Genomic DNA, 16,898 nt, shown 5'->3' with positions numbered 1-16,898 from the left:
CCTGTAAAGGTCAATATTATGTTCATGATCATCTTAAAATGTTATGTGCCTTTTTCACCCTCATTCTCTCACAAATGCACAGGCAAGTAATCCAGACACTGCATAACTTGTGATATTCCAAGATTGCTTGAAGAAGCAGACATGAGAATCCAGATGTCTTCTATTAAACGAGATAATAAAGAAATACTCAGTATTGTGGAATTCAATTTGTTTGGGGGGAAATAGCCATTAGAAAATATTTATGTTAACATGCATTGGGGTTTATTACTCTTTCTCAAAACAAATTAATAACTATTTAAATATTTTTCCACTTTAATGTCTACGGTGGCAAATATCAGAAGATGCAAATCATATCAATATAAGTACTTTGGAATTCTTCATAGTTTTTCAGAATGCCAAGGGAGTCCTAAGACCAAAATGTTTGAGGACTTCTGCAATAAAGGATTACAAGTTACAGGCTGGCCTTGTCTCAGACTGCTGTTTACACTTACTCTGGGCTCCAATCATACTGAGACTTCCCATTTTCCAGAATATGTCATGCGGTTGCTGTCTCCTCCCTCCTGTCACAGACCGTGTATTCATCTTTGATGGCTTCTCACCCTGCCTGACCCCACACACATGGGACTGAGGCTGAATTAGGGTGAGGCAGAGGAATGTGGGCATGCATACCCAAGAGCCCAGAAGACAATTCCTCTTAGTTGGCTCTGTGCTGCTCTGTTGTTCCTCCTTTCGTGATATTATTCTCAAAGATATTTTTCTGGAAGCCCATCTAAGCCCTATATCTACCCCAAAAGAGTCTCTCCTGTCACTCTCTTTCACAGGTAACCCTCTGTAAATAATTCAAGTAACATACCAGTATATTTTGCTATTTCAATTATTTGTTCAAAAAGAAAATAGACTGAGTGGCCAGATTATTATGACCACCTGATATTTGTAGGCAAATTAGCCGTATACTGCATCGTATGGGATATGGAAGCCGAAGGCCTGTTTGAACACCTTTGCTGTCTGCAGTTATCAAGATAAAACGTCTCCAATTCGCACAGGAACACAAGGATTGGACAGTTGAGCATTGGAAAAAAGTCATGTGGTCCGATGAATCACGTTTCCAGTTGCATCATGCAGATGGCAGAGTGAGAATTTCGCGGAAACAGCATGAAAGCATGCACCCCACATGCATGAGTACAACTCTTCAAGCTGGTGGGGGCAGTGTTATGGTTTGGGGCATGTTTTCCTGGCATATTTGGGCCCTTTAATTCATGTGGAACAATGTCTGAATAGCACAACATAGCTAAGTATCATTGCTGATCAAGTTCATCCTGTCATGTTGATGGCGTATCCCAATGGAGATGGCTTCTTCCAACAAGACAATGCGCCATGCCACGGTGCTCGTATTGTGCAATAATGTTTTCAAGAACATGAGGGAGACTTTACCTTGCTTAGGTGGCCCCCAGAATCTCCAGATCTCAATCCAATTGAGCATTTGTGGGACGAAGTTAAAAGAGCCATCAGGCAGCTGGTTCCACAACCATCAAATCTCACAGAACAGGACAGTGCTATTCATCAGGCATGGTGTCAGATTCCTCACATCAACTTTCAACATCTCATGGAGTCAATGCCAAGAAGAATCGCCGCAGTATTGAAGGCAAAAGGTGGCCCGACGAAGTACTGATGGGTGGACATAATAATCTGGCCATTCAGTGTAGTTCTAGAATATAAAGAATTTTCTATCTCTTTTGTATCCAAATGGCCTCCTGAAGTTTCTGGGCTTCCTAGAAATTTAAATAGGTGTTTCTCAAATCCAGGAAGCATATTTAAATGTAAGTTTTGCCAACACCTTATGAAATGTCCACAGAAAATCTTCTACTGATCTTAGTATACAATTCATGTCATGATAATGACTGGTTTATAAGTCTGTGGTGTTCTTTCTGTGAAGGCTGAAAACTAGACAAGCCCATTACATAAGGGAGGTAGGATAATATTTAAGAAAGGATTCTCTTGAATCCTCAAACACACTGAGGCAATCAGGTAAAGATCCCTCTTTGAATGCCACTTTCAGAATCAGGCAGTAGTCCTGCTGGCCTGTAAGAATATTTAGAGCATGTACAGAGAAAGACAAATACTGCATGATTTCACTTACAAGTGGAATCCAGAAAAACAAAACAGAACAAATAAACAAACAAAACAGAACAGAAACAGACCCATTCAGTGTAGAGAACAGGCTGATGACTACCAAAGGGGGGCAGTTGGGGGATGGGGAAAAATAAAAATTAGGGAAATTTTTTCAAAACCTCTGTATGAGTCAGTTTTAAAACCATTCTTTTTTTTTTCCAAATTTTTATTAAGGTATTATATGTGTACATATCTTACCATTGCCCCCCCCACCCACCCCTTAAAACCATTCTAATAGACAAAGGCAGATGGCTCCAAATCCAGTCCTTTTTTAAAAAAAAACTGGTTATAGTGATGTCCTGAGAAATTCAAGTGGCTCTGGAAGGTTTCTTCTAAAAAAATCTCTCTCCTAGACTAGGAAATTCCTCTTAGATTAAGGAAATAGCTTCTGGGAAAATTAAGCTTATCACTCAGCCATGTTTTAGAGTGAATTACTTTACTCTTTTAATCAAATTGCTTTTGCTTTAATAGCCTGGGTACATATTATAGTGTTCTGGGTCATCCTGCCCTCCTAAGCGTCATATATACTTACAGGCCAAGAGGAAGTGAAGCAAAAAGGAACTCTACTTCCTCTCTGGTTGAACACACCTGCTGATCACAGCAAAAGGTGACTCCACTGGGACTTCCAATCCAATGATCCTATCAAATTTGACCTCTTTATCTTCCCCTATTGTACTTAATATCCTTTTTGATAAATTCATGGTTCCTCATTTTTTTAAAATATGTTTTTATTGATTTCAGAGAGAGGAAGGGAGAAGAAGAGAGCGGTAGAAACATCAATGATGAGAGAGAATCATTGATCAGCCCCCTCCTGCATGCCCCTTACGGGGAATCGAGCCCACAACCGGAGCATATGCCCTGACCAAGAATTGAACCATGTGCCCTGACCAGGAATCAAACCATGACCTCCTGGTTGCTCAAACACTGACTCACACCAGCCAGCCTCATGGTTCCTTATTATAAAAATTTCATTATGTAGGGTCTAAGCTCCCTTGCCCCCAAACTCGCATTATCCTCAAATAGCAAAAATTTTTGGATTTTAATTTAATCTGTGAATTTGCCTACTCCACTCCTGTCTTCAAGTATCTGAAATAGAGAAACACAAATGACCATGCTGTCTCATTTCACTTTTATGCTGTACAACTGCAAGTGGACCCTCTCTGCTTCTAGGCAACAATTCTCCATTCCCTTATTGGACTCATTCTCCCATTCACTGAGTTCACTATTCCACATCTTCTTCTGCCTCCAAGATCCAGCACTGCTTTCCTCTTCCTCATTCATGGCTGACATCCTTCCTTCTTTTTTCACTGGGAGAATGGAAGCAATTAGAAGAGAGTATGCACATTCTTCCACCAGCAAAGCTAACAACCTACGTGCCTCTGTGCTAAATATTGTGTCTGCCTTCCTGTTACAATTCCTCTACCTATGCATCGAATCCTATGTCTTCTGCCTATTCAAGAAATTCTTCCTAAAACTTGTATCTCCCTTGCATTATCAGTTTTTACCCTTACTACTAAGTCATTGTCACTAACATATAACATCCAGTGGTGATCCAGATTAAAAAAGGATTATCTTGACTGCCTTTCCCCTTCTGACAGGAATTGCATTGTATCTGCAGTTCTCCTTGGGTAGTGTGGACATTTTAATAATATTAAGTGTTCCAACCCATGGACACTGGATGTCTTTCCATTTATTTGTGTCTTCTTTAATGTCTTTCATTAATGTTTGGTAGTTTCCAATGTACAAGTCTTTTACTTCATTGGCTAAATTTATTCTTAACTATTTTATTATTTTTTGTGCTATTGTATATGGGATTGTTTTCTTAATTTCCTCTTGAATAGTTCATTGTTAGTCCCCTAAATCCAAAAGCAGACAAAAACACTACAGGAAATCAGCTGGCCAATAGTTGTGATGAATGGAAATGCAAAAATTCTAAACCAAGAAAACTAGCAAACCAAATTCAGTAGCATATTAAAAGGACAATACACCATAACAATATGGTCTCTATCCCTGGGATGCAAGGATGGATCAACATAAGTAAATCATCAAAGTGGTACACCATTTTAACAGAATGAAAGATAAATTCACATGATCTATGCACTGCTATGCTCATAGCAGCACAATTTACAATAGCTAATATTTAGAAACAGCCTAAGTGCCCATCAGCAGATGAATGAATTAAAAACCTGTGGTACATCTACACAATGGAATACTACACTGCTGAAAAAAAAGAAAGAACTCTTACCATTTGCAACAGCATGGATGAACATGGGGAGCATTATGGTAAGTGAAATAGGCCAGTTGGCGAAAGATAAATATCACATGATATCCCTCATTTGTGGAATATAATGAACAACATAAACCGATGAACAAAAATAGATCCAGAGGCAGAGAAGAATCAAAAAGACTGTCAAATATCAGAGGGGAGGTGGGGAGGGCAGAGGTAAGAGATCAACCAAAGGACTTGTATGCATGCATATAAGCATAATCAATGGACACAGACACTAAGGGGGTAAGGGCATGCACTGGGGGTTGGGGGTGGCCAGGGAGAGCTCAATGGGGGGTAAAGGGGCATATGTAAAACTACATGTAATACTTTCAAGATTTTTAAAAAATAAAATACAATAAAAATCACATGATCATCACAATAAGTGCAAAAAAATTGACAAAATTAAATACCCTTTCATGATAAAAATTCTTAACAAGCTAGCTATAGACAGAATTTGCCTCAACATAATAAAGGCCACAAGTCACAAGTCTACAGCTAACATCATACTGCACAGTGAAAAACTGAAAGCTTTTCAGTTGTTCTTTAGTTTTGTTTTGTTTTTAAGACCCAGAAAGGCAAGGATGTCTGTCCTTGCCATCTCTATTCTACACAGTACTGGAACTTTTAATGTGTGGGAAAAGGCTCCAATCAACTGAGCCACACCATCCAGGGCTAGTACTGGAACTTTTAGCCAGAGAAATTAGGCATGAAAATAAATAACTAAGAGGCTACCAAATTGGAAAGGGAGAAGTAAATGTTTACAGATGACATTATCTTAAATATGGAAAACTATAAAGATTACACACTCTCTCACACACACACACACACACACACACACACACACATACCTGTTAGAACTAATAAATTCAGGAGAGTTACAGAATACAAAATTCTACCTTCTTCAAATGACTCAGTGGGAAGTACCAGCAGGGGAGCAGAGAGAGGATACTGAATTGGGGGAAGTTGTCTCTCTACCTCCCCATATATGAGCTAACTGACTGATTGCTAATGATCGCTCCTGTCCAGTCAGGTCAGACTCTCTACACTGTCCTTTCTGTCTCAGGTTTTGGTAACTGCTTTCTTTCTTCCCCACCTTTAGGCCTAGAGGCATAATGTCTCCCTGGTCATTATAGGCCTGAGGTCCTGACCTTTCCCTGTGATTTCTCTACAGCCTTCTCTCATCTTTGAACAAATCCCACTTGGGAACTGCTTCAAACTGCCCAAGTGAAAGGCGTACCAGGCCAGGGTGCTGACTAACCCACCTCACACACATTCAACTTAGGAGTAAAGGTTATCACATCCACTTTCAAAATATATAACAAACGTAACCCGTTTCCACCAACTGTATGATCCTCATCCTAGTTTAAGCCACCGTCAATTCCCACCTGGGTGAGAGCAATAGCTTAGTCCTTCTGCTCTCTCTTTCTACCCATTCTATTCTCCACACAGCAGTCAGTGTCCCCTTTTCAAGAAGTAAGTCTGATAATGCCTTTGCCCTGCTCACAAGCTTCTGAAGGCTTTCCACTACACATAGAATGAAATAAAAATTTAAATTCCTCATGGTGGTCACACAAAAAGGCTCTTTTTGAGATGGCCTTTGCTTCTCCTAATCCCCTTGCCTGACAAGCTCTGTAATGCTTACTTGCGTTGCTTCAGTCATAGGGGCCTCCTTCAAGTGCCATGGACACTCATATTGTGCCAGTATTTCAGAGCATTTACCCTCAATGTCACTTTACAGGGACCAATCTCATCCTAGATATTTCCATGCTCCATCTCTCCTTTCTTTCAGCCCTCTGCTTAAGTCATCCTATGAATGAGACCTTCTTTGAATGCACTATCTAAAATAACATCCTCTAGTCTATATCTACTTACACGGCTTTATTTCTCTCCAAATTACTCATCTCTGCCCACTTGTCTGTTTCCTTTTCCCAATGAGCGAAGGATTACTACTTTTATTCACCACTACTATCAGAACCTAGAACAACACGGGGTATTTACTTAGAAGCTTTAAATAAATTTGTGGTGAATGAATGAATGGGAATGGAAATATACCAAATATATCAACTTAATGAAATGCAAACTTAAGTGAAAATTCAATTCATAGTTAGATTACTTAATGAGCAGGTAAATTCAATAGCATCCCATTAAAATAAGCTGATTCAACCTCTAACAGTGGAACTCTTCCTTGGAATGGGACTAGACATATTTCCAAGTCAATTAATAGGGATTCCTCACCTGCACGATGTCGGCATGGGCATAATAGGGCTTAATGCTCTGGTTATCCTGTAATGTTTTTGTTTTGTTTTCTTTTGTATTTTGTGGTCCATGGCGGAGCAAGACCCCTTGTTCATGAACATTATCTTAAAGCAACAACACACTACTATGCCATGTATCATACAGAGAAAAGGGTATGTAAATGCAAATGACAGGCAATAGATGGCAAGGAGAACAACAACATAACTGTTTATAGGTGAGCTATAAGTATTACCAAGATTTTTCTAAGTTTCCTCTCTTCCAGATTTTAACGTCCTCCTCTCCTAAGAATTATCCTGAATTTTGAGTCAATTTTTTCCTTGCCATTTCAAATTTGCATAGAAAAACTATAATGATCTGCATCAAAATGACATTATCAATGATTCCTCTCTCATTTGTGGTTTCCTCATCAGTGTGTTATGATTCACCGCTATTGCTGTATTCAATTTTAATTCATTCAGTATGATTTTTGTACATGATTCCATTATAGAAATATATGTTAATCTATTTCTCCATGTCACTCTTGATAGGCTTTCAGATGGATTTCAGGGTGCTGTGCTACTCTTTGCAAATCACAGTGAATATCCTTTTACATGTCTTTCTGTTACTATTAGACTTGGAACCATCCTCTCCCTTTAGAAAACTTTATAATTCTATGTTTAATCAACTTTACATTGATCTTGCAATTATTCTGAGGGAAGTCTTGTTTTCTGCATTCTTGGTCAGCAGTTTACTGTAGGCCTTCGAAAACTAACTGACATCACCCGAGATAATTCATTTGGAAAAGCTCTGAAGTTAACGCAGCAATCCCAGTGAACTGTCTCCAAAGAGCATTCTTCTCCTAAAAGCACCCACATCCAAGCCTCTTACCTATTGGGGGATTTACTTAAAATATATTGCTAGTTTTATAACATCACAGAAGAATTTCTTTCTCATGACATTATGTTAAATTGAACAAACTCCAGATAAATATATAGAATCTCAGGTGGAAAAAGAAAATAAACGTGCTTCTCTTTTAAATGAGTGAAGCAGTTACTCATTTCAATGTCTACTTGAAATTGACCAAGTGATTTCAGCCTTGATTACACTGAGGGACAAAATTACACTTCTCACTAAAAAAGACTGTCAGGTATAACAAATAAAAATTGAGGAGACACAGTGAAATTTGCATTTCAAATAAATAATAAGTATCTTTAGTAGAAGTCATGTCAAATGCAATATTTGGGAACTATTCATACTGAAAAATACTCATTTTTAAATCTCAAATGCAATTAACTAGGCATTGTGTATTTTATCTGTCAACCCTAGGGCTTTTCTACCCATTTGAGCTCTCCAGGTTTCCTTTAAGCGGTTTGATTTGCTCAAGATAGTTGTATTTCAGGGACTCACTAGCTGTGCGGGCCTTGGCAATCTTTCATCGCATTGGCTTCTTCATTTCATAAGAGTACATTACCTTCAAGCAAAGCACGAGAGTCTGAGGGTAAGTGTTCTTCCCGAGAAGGATGTTTTGTTGCCGGTTTACTGGTAAGAATGTTTCCAACGTGCAACAAGTTTCCATCTTCGAAGGAACAGCAAGCCCTGAGGCTGCCAGGGTCAGATGGCTGCAGGGGCGCGGCTCTGCCTGGAACACGCTGTGCTGCCCTGAAACCCTGCGAGACCCTAGATGGCAGCAGTCTTTTCAACCTTTTCGGCTCCCATACCTGCCTCCCCTGAACCGGAAGTTGCCCTTCACACCTTGGCTGACCACGAAGGTGTCCAGCTCAGAGGCCTCCCTTCTTGTCCGCTGACCCGTTGCAACCCTTGGCTGGCCCGCTCCCTTCTCAGGGCTTCTAAAACTTTCCCACCACAGCCGGGCCAAAGTGAGCATCAGCAGACATGTCTGGCTACGGGAGCAGCACAGATGGCTCAGGGGAGCATTCAGAGCCGGAGGCCGGGATGGGGACAGCCCGGAGCCTCCATCTAAGTTCTCAGCCTCAGAGGCTCTGGAGAGTGGCCAGGCACAGAGGCGGCAGCGGGGATGCCATCGCGCACCTCCTGGCCAGCGCAGAGAGTCAAGGCACAGACACGGAGAGTGACAGCATCGTCTCCGGGATCCTGGAAGACAGAGCAGAAGCCACAGGCGAGTACTCCGATCGTGAGCCCACAGAGGAATGGGAGGAGGAGGAGGAAGGCGAGGAAGAGGAGTGGGGAGAGGAGGAGGAGGATGAGGCAGCAGAGCAGCTCCTGGGGCAGAGCAGTGAGGCCAGCCCTCCCCAGCACGTGTCCGCTGAGCACGAGGCCCTGGAGAAGTGGGTGTCCTCGGAGACCTCTGCGCTGCCTCCGCCCCGCTGGCAGGTGCTCAACGCCCTGCGCGATCGGCAGCTGGGCTCCAGCGCCCGCTTCGTGTACCAGGCCTGCGGGGCCAGGGTCTTCGTGCAGCGCTTCCGCCTGCAGTACGGGCTGGAGGGCCACAGCGGCTGTGTCAACAGCGTCCACTTCAACCAGCGCGGCACCTGGCTGGCCAGCAGCAGCGACGACCTCACGGTGATAGTGTGGGACTGGGTGCGGCAGCGTGCCATCATGGCCTTTAACACCGGCCACAGAAATAACGTCTTTCAGGCCAAGTTCCTTCCCAACTGTGGCGACTCCACCCTGGCCACGTGTGCCCGCGATGGGCAGGTGCGCATAGCACAGCTGCCTGCCATCTCGCTCAGCAGGGTTTCCAAGCGCGTGGCCCAGCACAGGGGAGCCTGCCACAAGGTGGCCCTGGAGCCAGACTCCCCTGTCAAGTTCCTCACTGCGGGCGAAGATGCAGTTGTCTTTGCCGTTGACCTCAGGCAGGACCGCCCAGCGTCCAGAATGGTGGTAACCAAAGAGAATGAGCGGAGGGTGGGACTGTACGCAGTCTTTGTGAATCCTGCCAACACTTACCAGTTTGCCGTCGGGGGGCGAGACCAGTTTGTGAGAATTTACGACCAGAGGAAAATCAATGAGACTGACAATAACGGGGTGCTCAAGAAGTTCTGTCCCCACCACCTGGTCAACTGTGATTCCCAGTCCTTCATCACCTGCCTGGTGTACAGCCACGATGGCACCGAGCTCCTGGTCAGTTACAATGATGAAGACATTTACCTCTTCCACTCCTCCCACGCTGATGGAGCCCAGTACGTGAAGAGATATAAGGGGCACAGAAATAATGCCACGGTCAAAGGGGTCAATTTCTATGGGCCCGGATGTGAGTTTGTGATGAGCGGTAGTGATTGCGGCCACATCTTCCTCTGGGAGAAATCATCCTGTCAGATCGTTCAGTTCATGGAGGGGGACAGGGCAGGGAACATCAACTGTCTTGAGCCCCATCCTTACCTACCTGTGATAGCGACCAGTGGCCTAGACCACGATCCCAAGATCTGGGCACCCACAGCTAAGGCGACCACTAAGCTTGTTGGGTTAAATGATGTGATTAAAAAGAACAAGCGGGATCGAGATAGAGAGGGCTCAGGCCACAACCACCTGTTTGACAGTAACATGCTTTCATTCCTCATGCATCACTTCACACGTGGAAGTCCTCCTGGTCAAAGGCGGCGCAGGGCACCTCTTGAAGGTAGAGTCCTGGATGCAGAGTCAGATGAGTCTTCTGGTTCCTCAGATACATCCGAGGAGGAAGAAAACTAAGACCATCAGCGGAGCCTGCTATCCTGAATGCCTGATTGCTGCTCCAGCTAGACGTCACCTCAGTAGGAATTTTACATTTGCAATTCTGTTTACCTGTTAGATTTGCCTTTTGCCTTTTATTTTCCACTATGAAAACCTCCTTTCGTCTGTTGCCTGTACTATCTTTTCTTCCTCTATGACTTTTTTTTCCTCATTCCTTTTCTTTCCCTTGGTTTCTTTGCTCCTTATTTCTATGTGAATGTGTAAGCCAGTTATTCGTGCCCTTTTTCTTTTGTTCTTTTATGGTTGACCTTTAAAGGTTCCTAATTCAGGAGGAAATACTGATGGCCTCATTGAATCTATATTGTCATTTCTGACACTTGGAAAATTTACATTTTTTTCATCTTTAGTAGATAATATTACGGTCTTAAGTTGAGCTAAAAATGTTAAATGTGTTTTTTCTTAAAAATTAAATAAAAGAGTGTATGCACACACATACATACTCCTGCATACTCACACAGTCACTCTCAAAGAGCAAGCAAGAGAGAGATGGCCACCAACACCCCTGTGAAGTATAACACCCTTCTTTTCAGATGTTTGTTGGTGTGATATAACATTCTGTGGCCTCACAAAGGCTTTTCTTCAATAATGCTCTTTAAAATGCATATTATCTCTGGCCCCTTGAGAGCAGGTGGAGAAACTCATATAATGAGATTAGACTTTGGAACGGAAAGTTATTAATCACAGTTTCTACTCACTGAGATGCAAAGTTAGGGACAACTTCCTAGGTATCTGGGGCCCATCGGTAGCTCCTCCCAAGGTCTGTTCTCAGGAAAAGACCATAAATGTCACAAAAGAACACAGTGAGTTGGAACTAACACTGTGATTTAAAACAGAAAAGGAAATGGAAGAACAGGTGGTTAGATAAATTCCTAGCAAGATAATTTATCCATCTAGAATTAATAACTTTGTGTTGTTCCCATTTTATGAATGCACATGTTAATATTGATTAATTTGAGTAGAGAGGCTGGTAAGGGTGAAATTTAATTACATGATATTTTTTACTCTGTACTTTGAATTCTCCTGCAGTTTCATGGCTGAGAACTCCCAAAAGATTACTTTCCAAGAAGTTCTCTTGGGACAAACATCTCCTAAAAGATACCAGCCAAGAATATAAGAATTCCTAATATTTGAAAGTATATTTTTCAACTAATTTCCAAATAACTTCATGTTGCAATAAAGAGTTGTTTATATTGATAGATAACTGTGATATTAGAATAAGTATCTCATTAGACATTTAGGCGTTGCTCAAAATTCTCTTTGGCTCATTTCATGAGGTTAAATTGCTTTTAAAAATATTTTGTTTTAAGCCTTATTTATTGTAAATGTGGAACATATGATGTCCAATTACCATTCAGTAATAATGTTTTTGTTTTACAAACATTATTTGTGTGAGTGAAGCAGAGTCCTCCTTGGCCCCAACACCCTTCTTTTCAGAAGTTTGTTGGTAAAGAAGGATGTGATAAAACATTCTGTACCCTAACAAATGCTTTTCTTCAGTAATGCATATTATCTCTGGCCCCTTGAGAGCAGATGGAGAAATTTATATTATGAGATTAAACTTTAGAATGGAAAGTTAATATATTTTTATTTATTTCAGAGAGGAAGGGAGAGGGATAAGTTAGGAACAACTTCCTGGGTATCTGGGGCCCACTGGTAGCCCCGTCCAAGGTCTGATGTCAGGAAAAGACATTGAATATAACAAAAGAACACAGTGAGTCTAAACTAACACTGTCATTTAAAACAGAATAGAAAATGTAACAGAAAATAAAATGGAATAAAAGGTGGTTAGATAAATTCCTAGCAAGATATTTTGTCTGTCTAGAATTAATAACTTTGTGTTGTTCCCATTTTATGAATGCACATGTTAACATTGATTAATTTGAGTAGAGGGGCTGGTAAGGGTGAAATTTAATTATATGATATTGTTTACTCTGTACTTTGAGTTCTTGTGCAGTTTCATGGCTGAGAACTCCCAAAAGATTACTTTCCAAGAAGTTCTCTTGGGACAAACATCTCCTAAAAGATATCAGCCAAGAATATAAGAATTCCTAATATTTGAAAGTATGTATTTGAAACTCTTTTAAAGAATAAATTCATGTTGCAATAAAGAGTTGTTTATACTGACAGATAACTGTGTGATATCTTTGGAATAAATTTCTCATTAAGCATCCATGCATTGCTCAAGATTCTCTTTGACTCTTCAAGAAGCTAAATTGCTTTTAAAAATATTTTGTTCTAAGCCTTTAATAAAATGTGGGACATATGATGTCCAATTACAGTTCAGTAATAATGTCTTTGTTTTGTAAACATTTGTGTGAGGGATGCAGAGGCCTCCTTGGCCCCAACACCTCTGCGAAGTGTAACACCCTTCTTTTCAGATGTTTGTTAGTAAAGAAGGATGTGATAAAACATCCTGTGCCCTAACAAAGGCTTTTCTTCAATAATGCTCCTTAAAATGCCTGTTATCTCTGGCCCCTTGAAAGCAGGTGAGGAAATTTACATAAGGAGGTTAGATTTTAGAATGGAAAGTTATTGACCAACATTTATGCTCACTGAGATTCAAAGTTAGGGACAACTTCCTAGGTATCTGGTGCCCATGGGTAGCCCTTCCCAAGGACTTTTGTCAGCAAAGGACCTTAAATGTGTGTGTGTGTGGGGGGGGGGATGTGGGTGGGAAGAGATCAACCAAAGAACTTGTATGCATATATGCATAACCCATGGACACTGAAAATATGGTGGTAAGGCCTGGGGCAGGGGATAGGGGCAGGCTAGAGGGGGTTGATGGGGGAGAAGGGGGACATATGTAATACTTTCGACAATAAAGATTTTATTGAAATTTGAAAAAATACAGTGAATCTGAACTAACACTGTGGTTTAAAAGAGGATATAAGGAGACCAGAGTTATAAACTTCAATCCGAAGTGTGGGGCTACCCTGCACAATTGTCTGGGGTGTATACTAGGAATAAAATCAACAAATAAAAACCTTTTGGAATTTCCACTGACACATGGTGGCAGTGAGAACAGTGGCAAGAGTGGATTACTACCCAGTTCTTTATTCACCTGCTCTTTGGAAGCATGTCTGTCATTGGGGTTTTGTACTCAGAACTAAAACCTTATTCAGAGTTCCCTGCTTGGCCCGGAGATTCTTTCTGCAAAAAGAGGCACTGGGATGGAGGATGAGGGGGGGGGGGCAGGCTGGAAGAGGTCAAGGGGTGAAATGGGACATATGTAATACTTTCAACAAGAAAGATAAAAAACGAAACAAACAAAAAAACCGAGAGCCACTTGGAGTGATGTTTGGAAGGCAAGTAGGAGCCCTATTTGATTTATGCTCAGAAAGAAGGGACAGAGGCACATTGGTGCTCATCTACTGGCTTACTTAGTGTGAGGCAGCAGCCAGGCCCACAGCTACAGCGGCTCCCCCTGAGCTCTTTCATCGCCAGCAGCTCCATAAGAAAGAGTACCCACTTCTGCCCAGCACTCCCGTCCCCATGGTTGGAGGTTTGGGAGCTGGAAAGATCAGCCTAGTTTCCAGACTGTCCTCTCAGGTTCCATCTGTTCCTTAAGGAGTCCAGTCTTTCTCTGCTTCCCCACTTCTCATCCCTCTCTCCTCCCTGAATGCTATGCTGACCTCAGGCTCCAGCATCTGAAGCAAAGACAAAAGCCTCATGAAGGCTGCTTATGCAGATCCTGCAATCACATACCATCAGGTCCCTGTTACAAGTCCCCTCTTACACGCATATCACCACCAGTGTTTCTGTTCCTCTGTTTGAACCCTGAGGGAGGCAACCATCCCCACGCACTTTGGATTGAGTAAGACACCAGATTGCGTAGACAGTTTGCCATTTGGAAGAGTAAATTCCTTCTAAGAGAGACATTTGACTTGATCCATATAAATGGACAGATGGGTGAGTAGATATAGAGATAGATGGGTAGAGAGAGGAAGAGAGAATATGGAGTCAAATAACTAATTTGAAAAGTAAAGTTATGATAATAGGTGAAAACCAAACTGGTGGCATAGGCCCAGGAAAATGAAAGGAATGTTACCAGTTTAATTTACGTAAATATTGGTCTGTTAGTATATGGGATAGAGCAATATATATCACAACCAACTTACCATGAGGTGGTGGGCAAAGCTAATAATTCTATCACATAAGCAGGCAAAATTTCACCTTGAAATTTAATTTTTTCAACACCAATTATTTTCATTCCACAATGGAATGCCTACAGGACAGTTCTGTGTAGGCCCTCATGTCCTTTATGCAATATTATAATTGTGTCCTAATTATGCACAAGATTTAATGGCATAGAGCTGTGACAGATGCCAAACTATACTTTTAAAAAAAGACATCTTCTGGCAGCCATTCCTTAAAAGGACAGGTGTGGAAAAGACCACAGATGGGAAAAAAAAAACACATATAAAGGAGCCTAATTGCTAAATGGCAGGCCAAAAATTTGTAGTGAGTTCTATTTGTCCAGCAGTGACTTTCAGCATTGCTCCTTCTACCATGTGAGCCAACAGCATGATGCAAGAAATTTACAACAGACTGGACCTTACCCAACCTGTGATCAACATCTGTAAACTTTACTAACTTAATTTGCCCTGACTTAAGTATCTTCCATAGTAAAAGGAGAAGTTTAGATTTTTAGATTTTGTTGTTAGCCTTATGGAGCACTTAATACATATTTCTTTAGTGGGCAATGGGTTCAGAGATAGGTATATGAGAAGGAACTGACTACACTGGTCTCAAGCTGTGTTCTGGGGATAATTAGGGAGTTTTGGATGTTTTCACTATAAGAGCATTGGGAAGTTTCCTGTCCTGGTGTTTTACACAAACTACAATATTTAACCCTCCCCCCCCCCCATAACTTTGGCAGCCTCTTTATCTCTAAGCCAATTATATAAGCAAACATCTATGGAAATTAGATACTAGCAAGTATATTCAAATGTAATGTCTTAATAATTCTTCAAAATAAATATATTAAAATGGAGGACAGGAAACTGAAGTTCAGTGAAGGTAACTTTCCAAAGTCATTAGCTAAGAAGGTATAAATTAGAGGATCAACTAGAATTTCCTACTAAATTAATCCAACATATAGTGGCACATAGCACGACTGTTTTGGTGCATGGTAATTGGACTTAGGTGACAATAGAAATTGGGATCACAAGTCTCAAGATTCTTTCATGATATTTTTTCAAGTTTTAAATAGTCGTTCTTTGATATTGTACATAAACCACACTAAAATCATGACATTTAAAAGTCACTCTTCGGGGGGACGAAAAATGGCTGCGGAATAGACAGACATGTTCCGAGCCTTGTCCCGGAGTAGAAAGAAAGAACAGCTGAGGGTCGCACGAGGAGTGTTTGTTGGCAAGTTAAGGGACAGCTAAACTCCAGAAGAATGTGGGGGACTGGTAGACGGGGTTCCCCTGACCTGACAGCCCCCACTGCAGCTGGGTCCCCTCCCGGAGCTGCGGGCTTGGACGCGGAATCTGCACCATATTGAACGGGAAAGTGGAGCTTATTGGAAGCCTGAGAATCCACAACAGCGGCACCCATGGAACAGCTGCGAGCCCCAGAACACCGGTCCCCAGTTGGCGCAAACACGCGGATTCAGAGGAGCTATACACTCCACCATGGAAAGGAGAGAGAGAACTACATAACCAGGCATCCAGAGAAGAGAGACCATGGGGAGACAAAGAAACAGCCTGCATATGAAAGAAAAGCAGGCATCATCAGAAAAGGAAGTAAACGAAATGGAGGCAAGCAACCTTCCAGAAAAAGAATTCAGAGAAATGGTCATAAGGTGGCTGAAAAGAATGGAAGACAAATTCTACAATATGAACAAGAACCAAGAGGAAATGAAGAAGAACCAAGAAGAAATGAAAAATGACATCGCTGCTATAAAGAACTCAATAGAAAGCATCAAGAGTAGACTAGAAGAAGCAGAGGACCACATCAGTGAGCTAGAAGACAAGATGGGAAAAAATACCCAAGTAGAGCAACTTCTAGAAAAAAAAATTAAAAGGCAGAAGGAGAGCCTAAGGGAACTTTGGGACATGAAACAAAATAACATCCGCATAATAGGGGATCCAGAAGGAAAGGAAGCTGAGCAAGGAATAGAAAACGTCTTTGAAGAAATAATGACAGAAAATTTCCCTGATATAGGGAATAAAAAAACCACACAAATCCAAGAAGCTCACAGAGTCCCAAGCAAAATGAACCCCAAAAGACCGATGCCAAGGCATATTATAATTAAATTGGCAAACACCAACGACAAAGTAAGAATCTTAAAAGCGGCCAGAGAGAGACAGAAAGTTACATACAAAGGAACCCCCATCAGACTAGCGACTGATTTCTCAACAGAAACTCATCAGGTCAGAAGGGAATGGAATGAAATATACAAAGTCATGCAAAGGAAGGGTCTGAATCCAAGAATACTGTACCCAGCAGGGCTATCAATCAAAATTGAAGGTGAAATCAGGAGCTTCACAAACAAAAAAAAACTAAG

The 16,898-nt window shown here is 41.5% G+C and overlaps 1 protein-coding gene and 1 pseudogene across 2 annotated transcripts in view; one reads left to right on the top strand and one right to left on the bottom strand.

Moving 5' to 3' along the window:
- Positions 1-8,249, bottom strand: part of LOC308239535 (importin subunit alpha-1-like) — a 57,599-nt pseudogene extending 49,350 nt beyond the window's left edge. The window contains exons 1-2 of the transcript in view: positions 8,145-8,249; positions 6,350-6,413 (exon numbers count right to left, since the gene is read on the bottom strand). The product of the transcript in view is annotated as an importin subunit alpha-1-like (transcript). The remainder of the gene's footprint in view (positions 1-6,349; positions 6,414-8,144) is intronic.
- Positions 8,250-8,566: 317 nt separating this feature from the next.
- LOC308239534 (DDB1- and CUL4-associated factor 8-like) lies at positions 8,567-10,342 on the top strand (the record flags this gene model as incomplete). Its single annotated transcript, XM_080652315.1, has 2 exons — positions 8,567-8,814; positions 8,929-10,342. The coding sequence occupies 2 exons, from the start codon at positions 8,567-8,569 to the stop codon at positions 10,340-10,342; spliced, it is 1,662 nt and encodes a 553-aa protein (XP_080508441.1).
- Positions 10,343-16,898: the final 6,556 nt, after the last annotated feature.

This window comes from Plecotus auritus (genome assembly GCF_963455305.1).
Source record: "Plecotus auritus genome assembly, chromosome: X".
Lineage (NCBI taxonomy): Eukaryota > Metazoa > Chordata > Mammalia > Chiroptera > Vespertilionidae > Plecotus > Plecotus auritus.
Note: the sequence above shows the minus strand (reverse complement) of the source record. Positions and strands in the feature narration are given on the sequence as shown.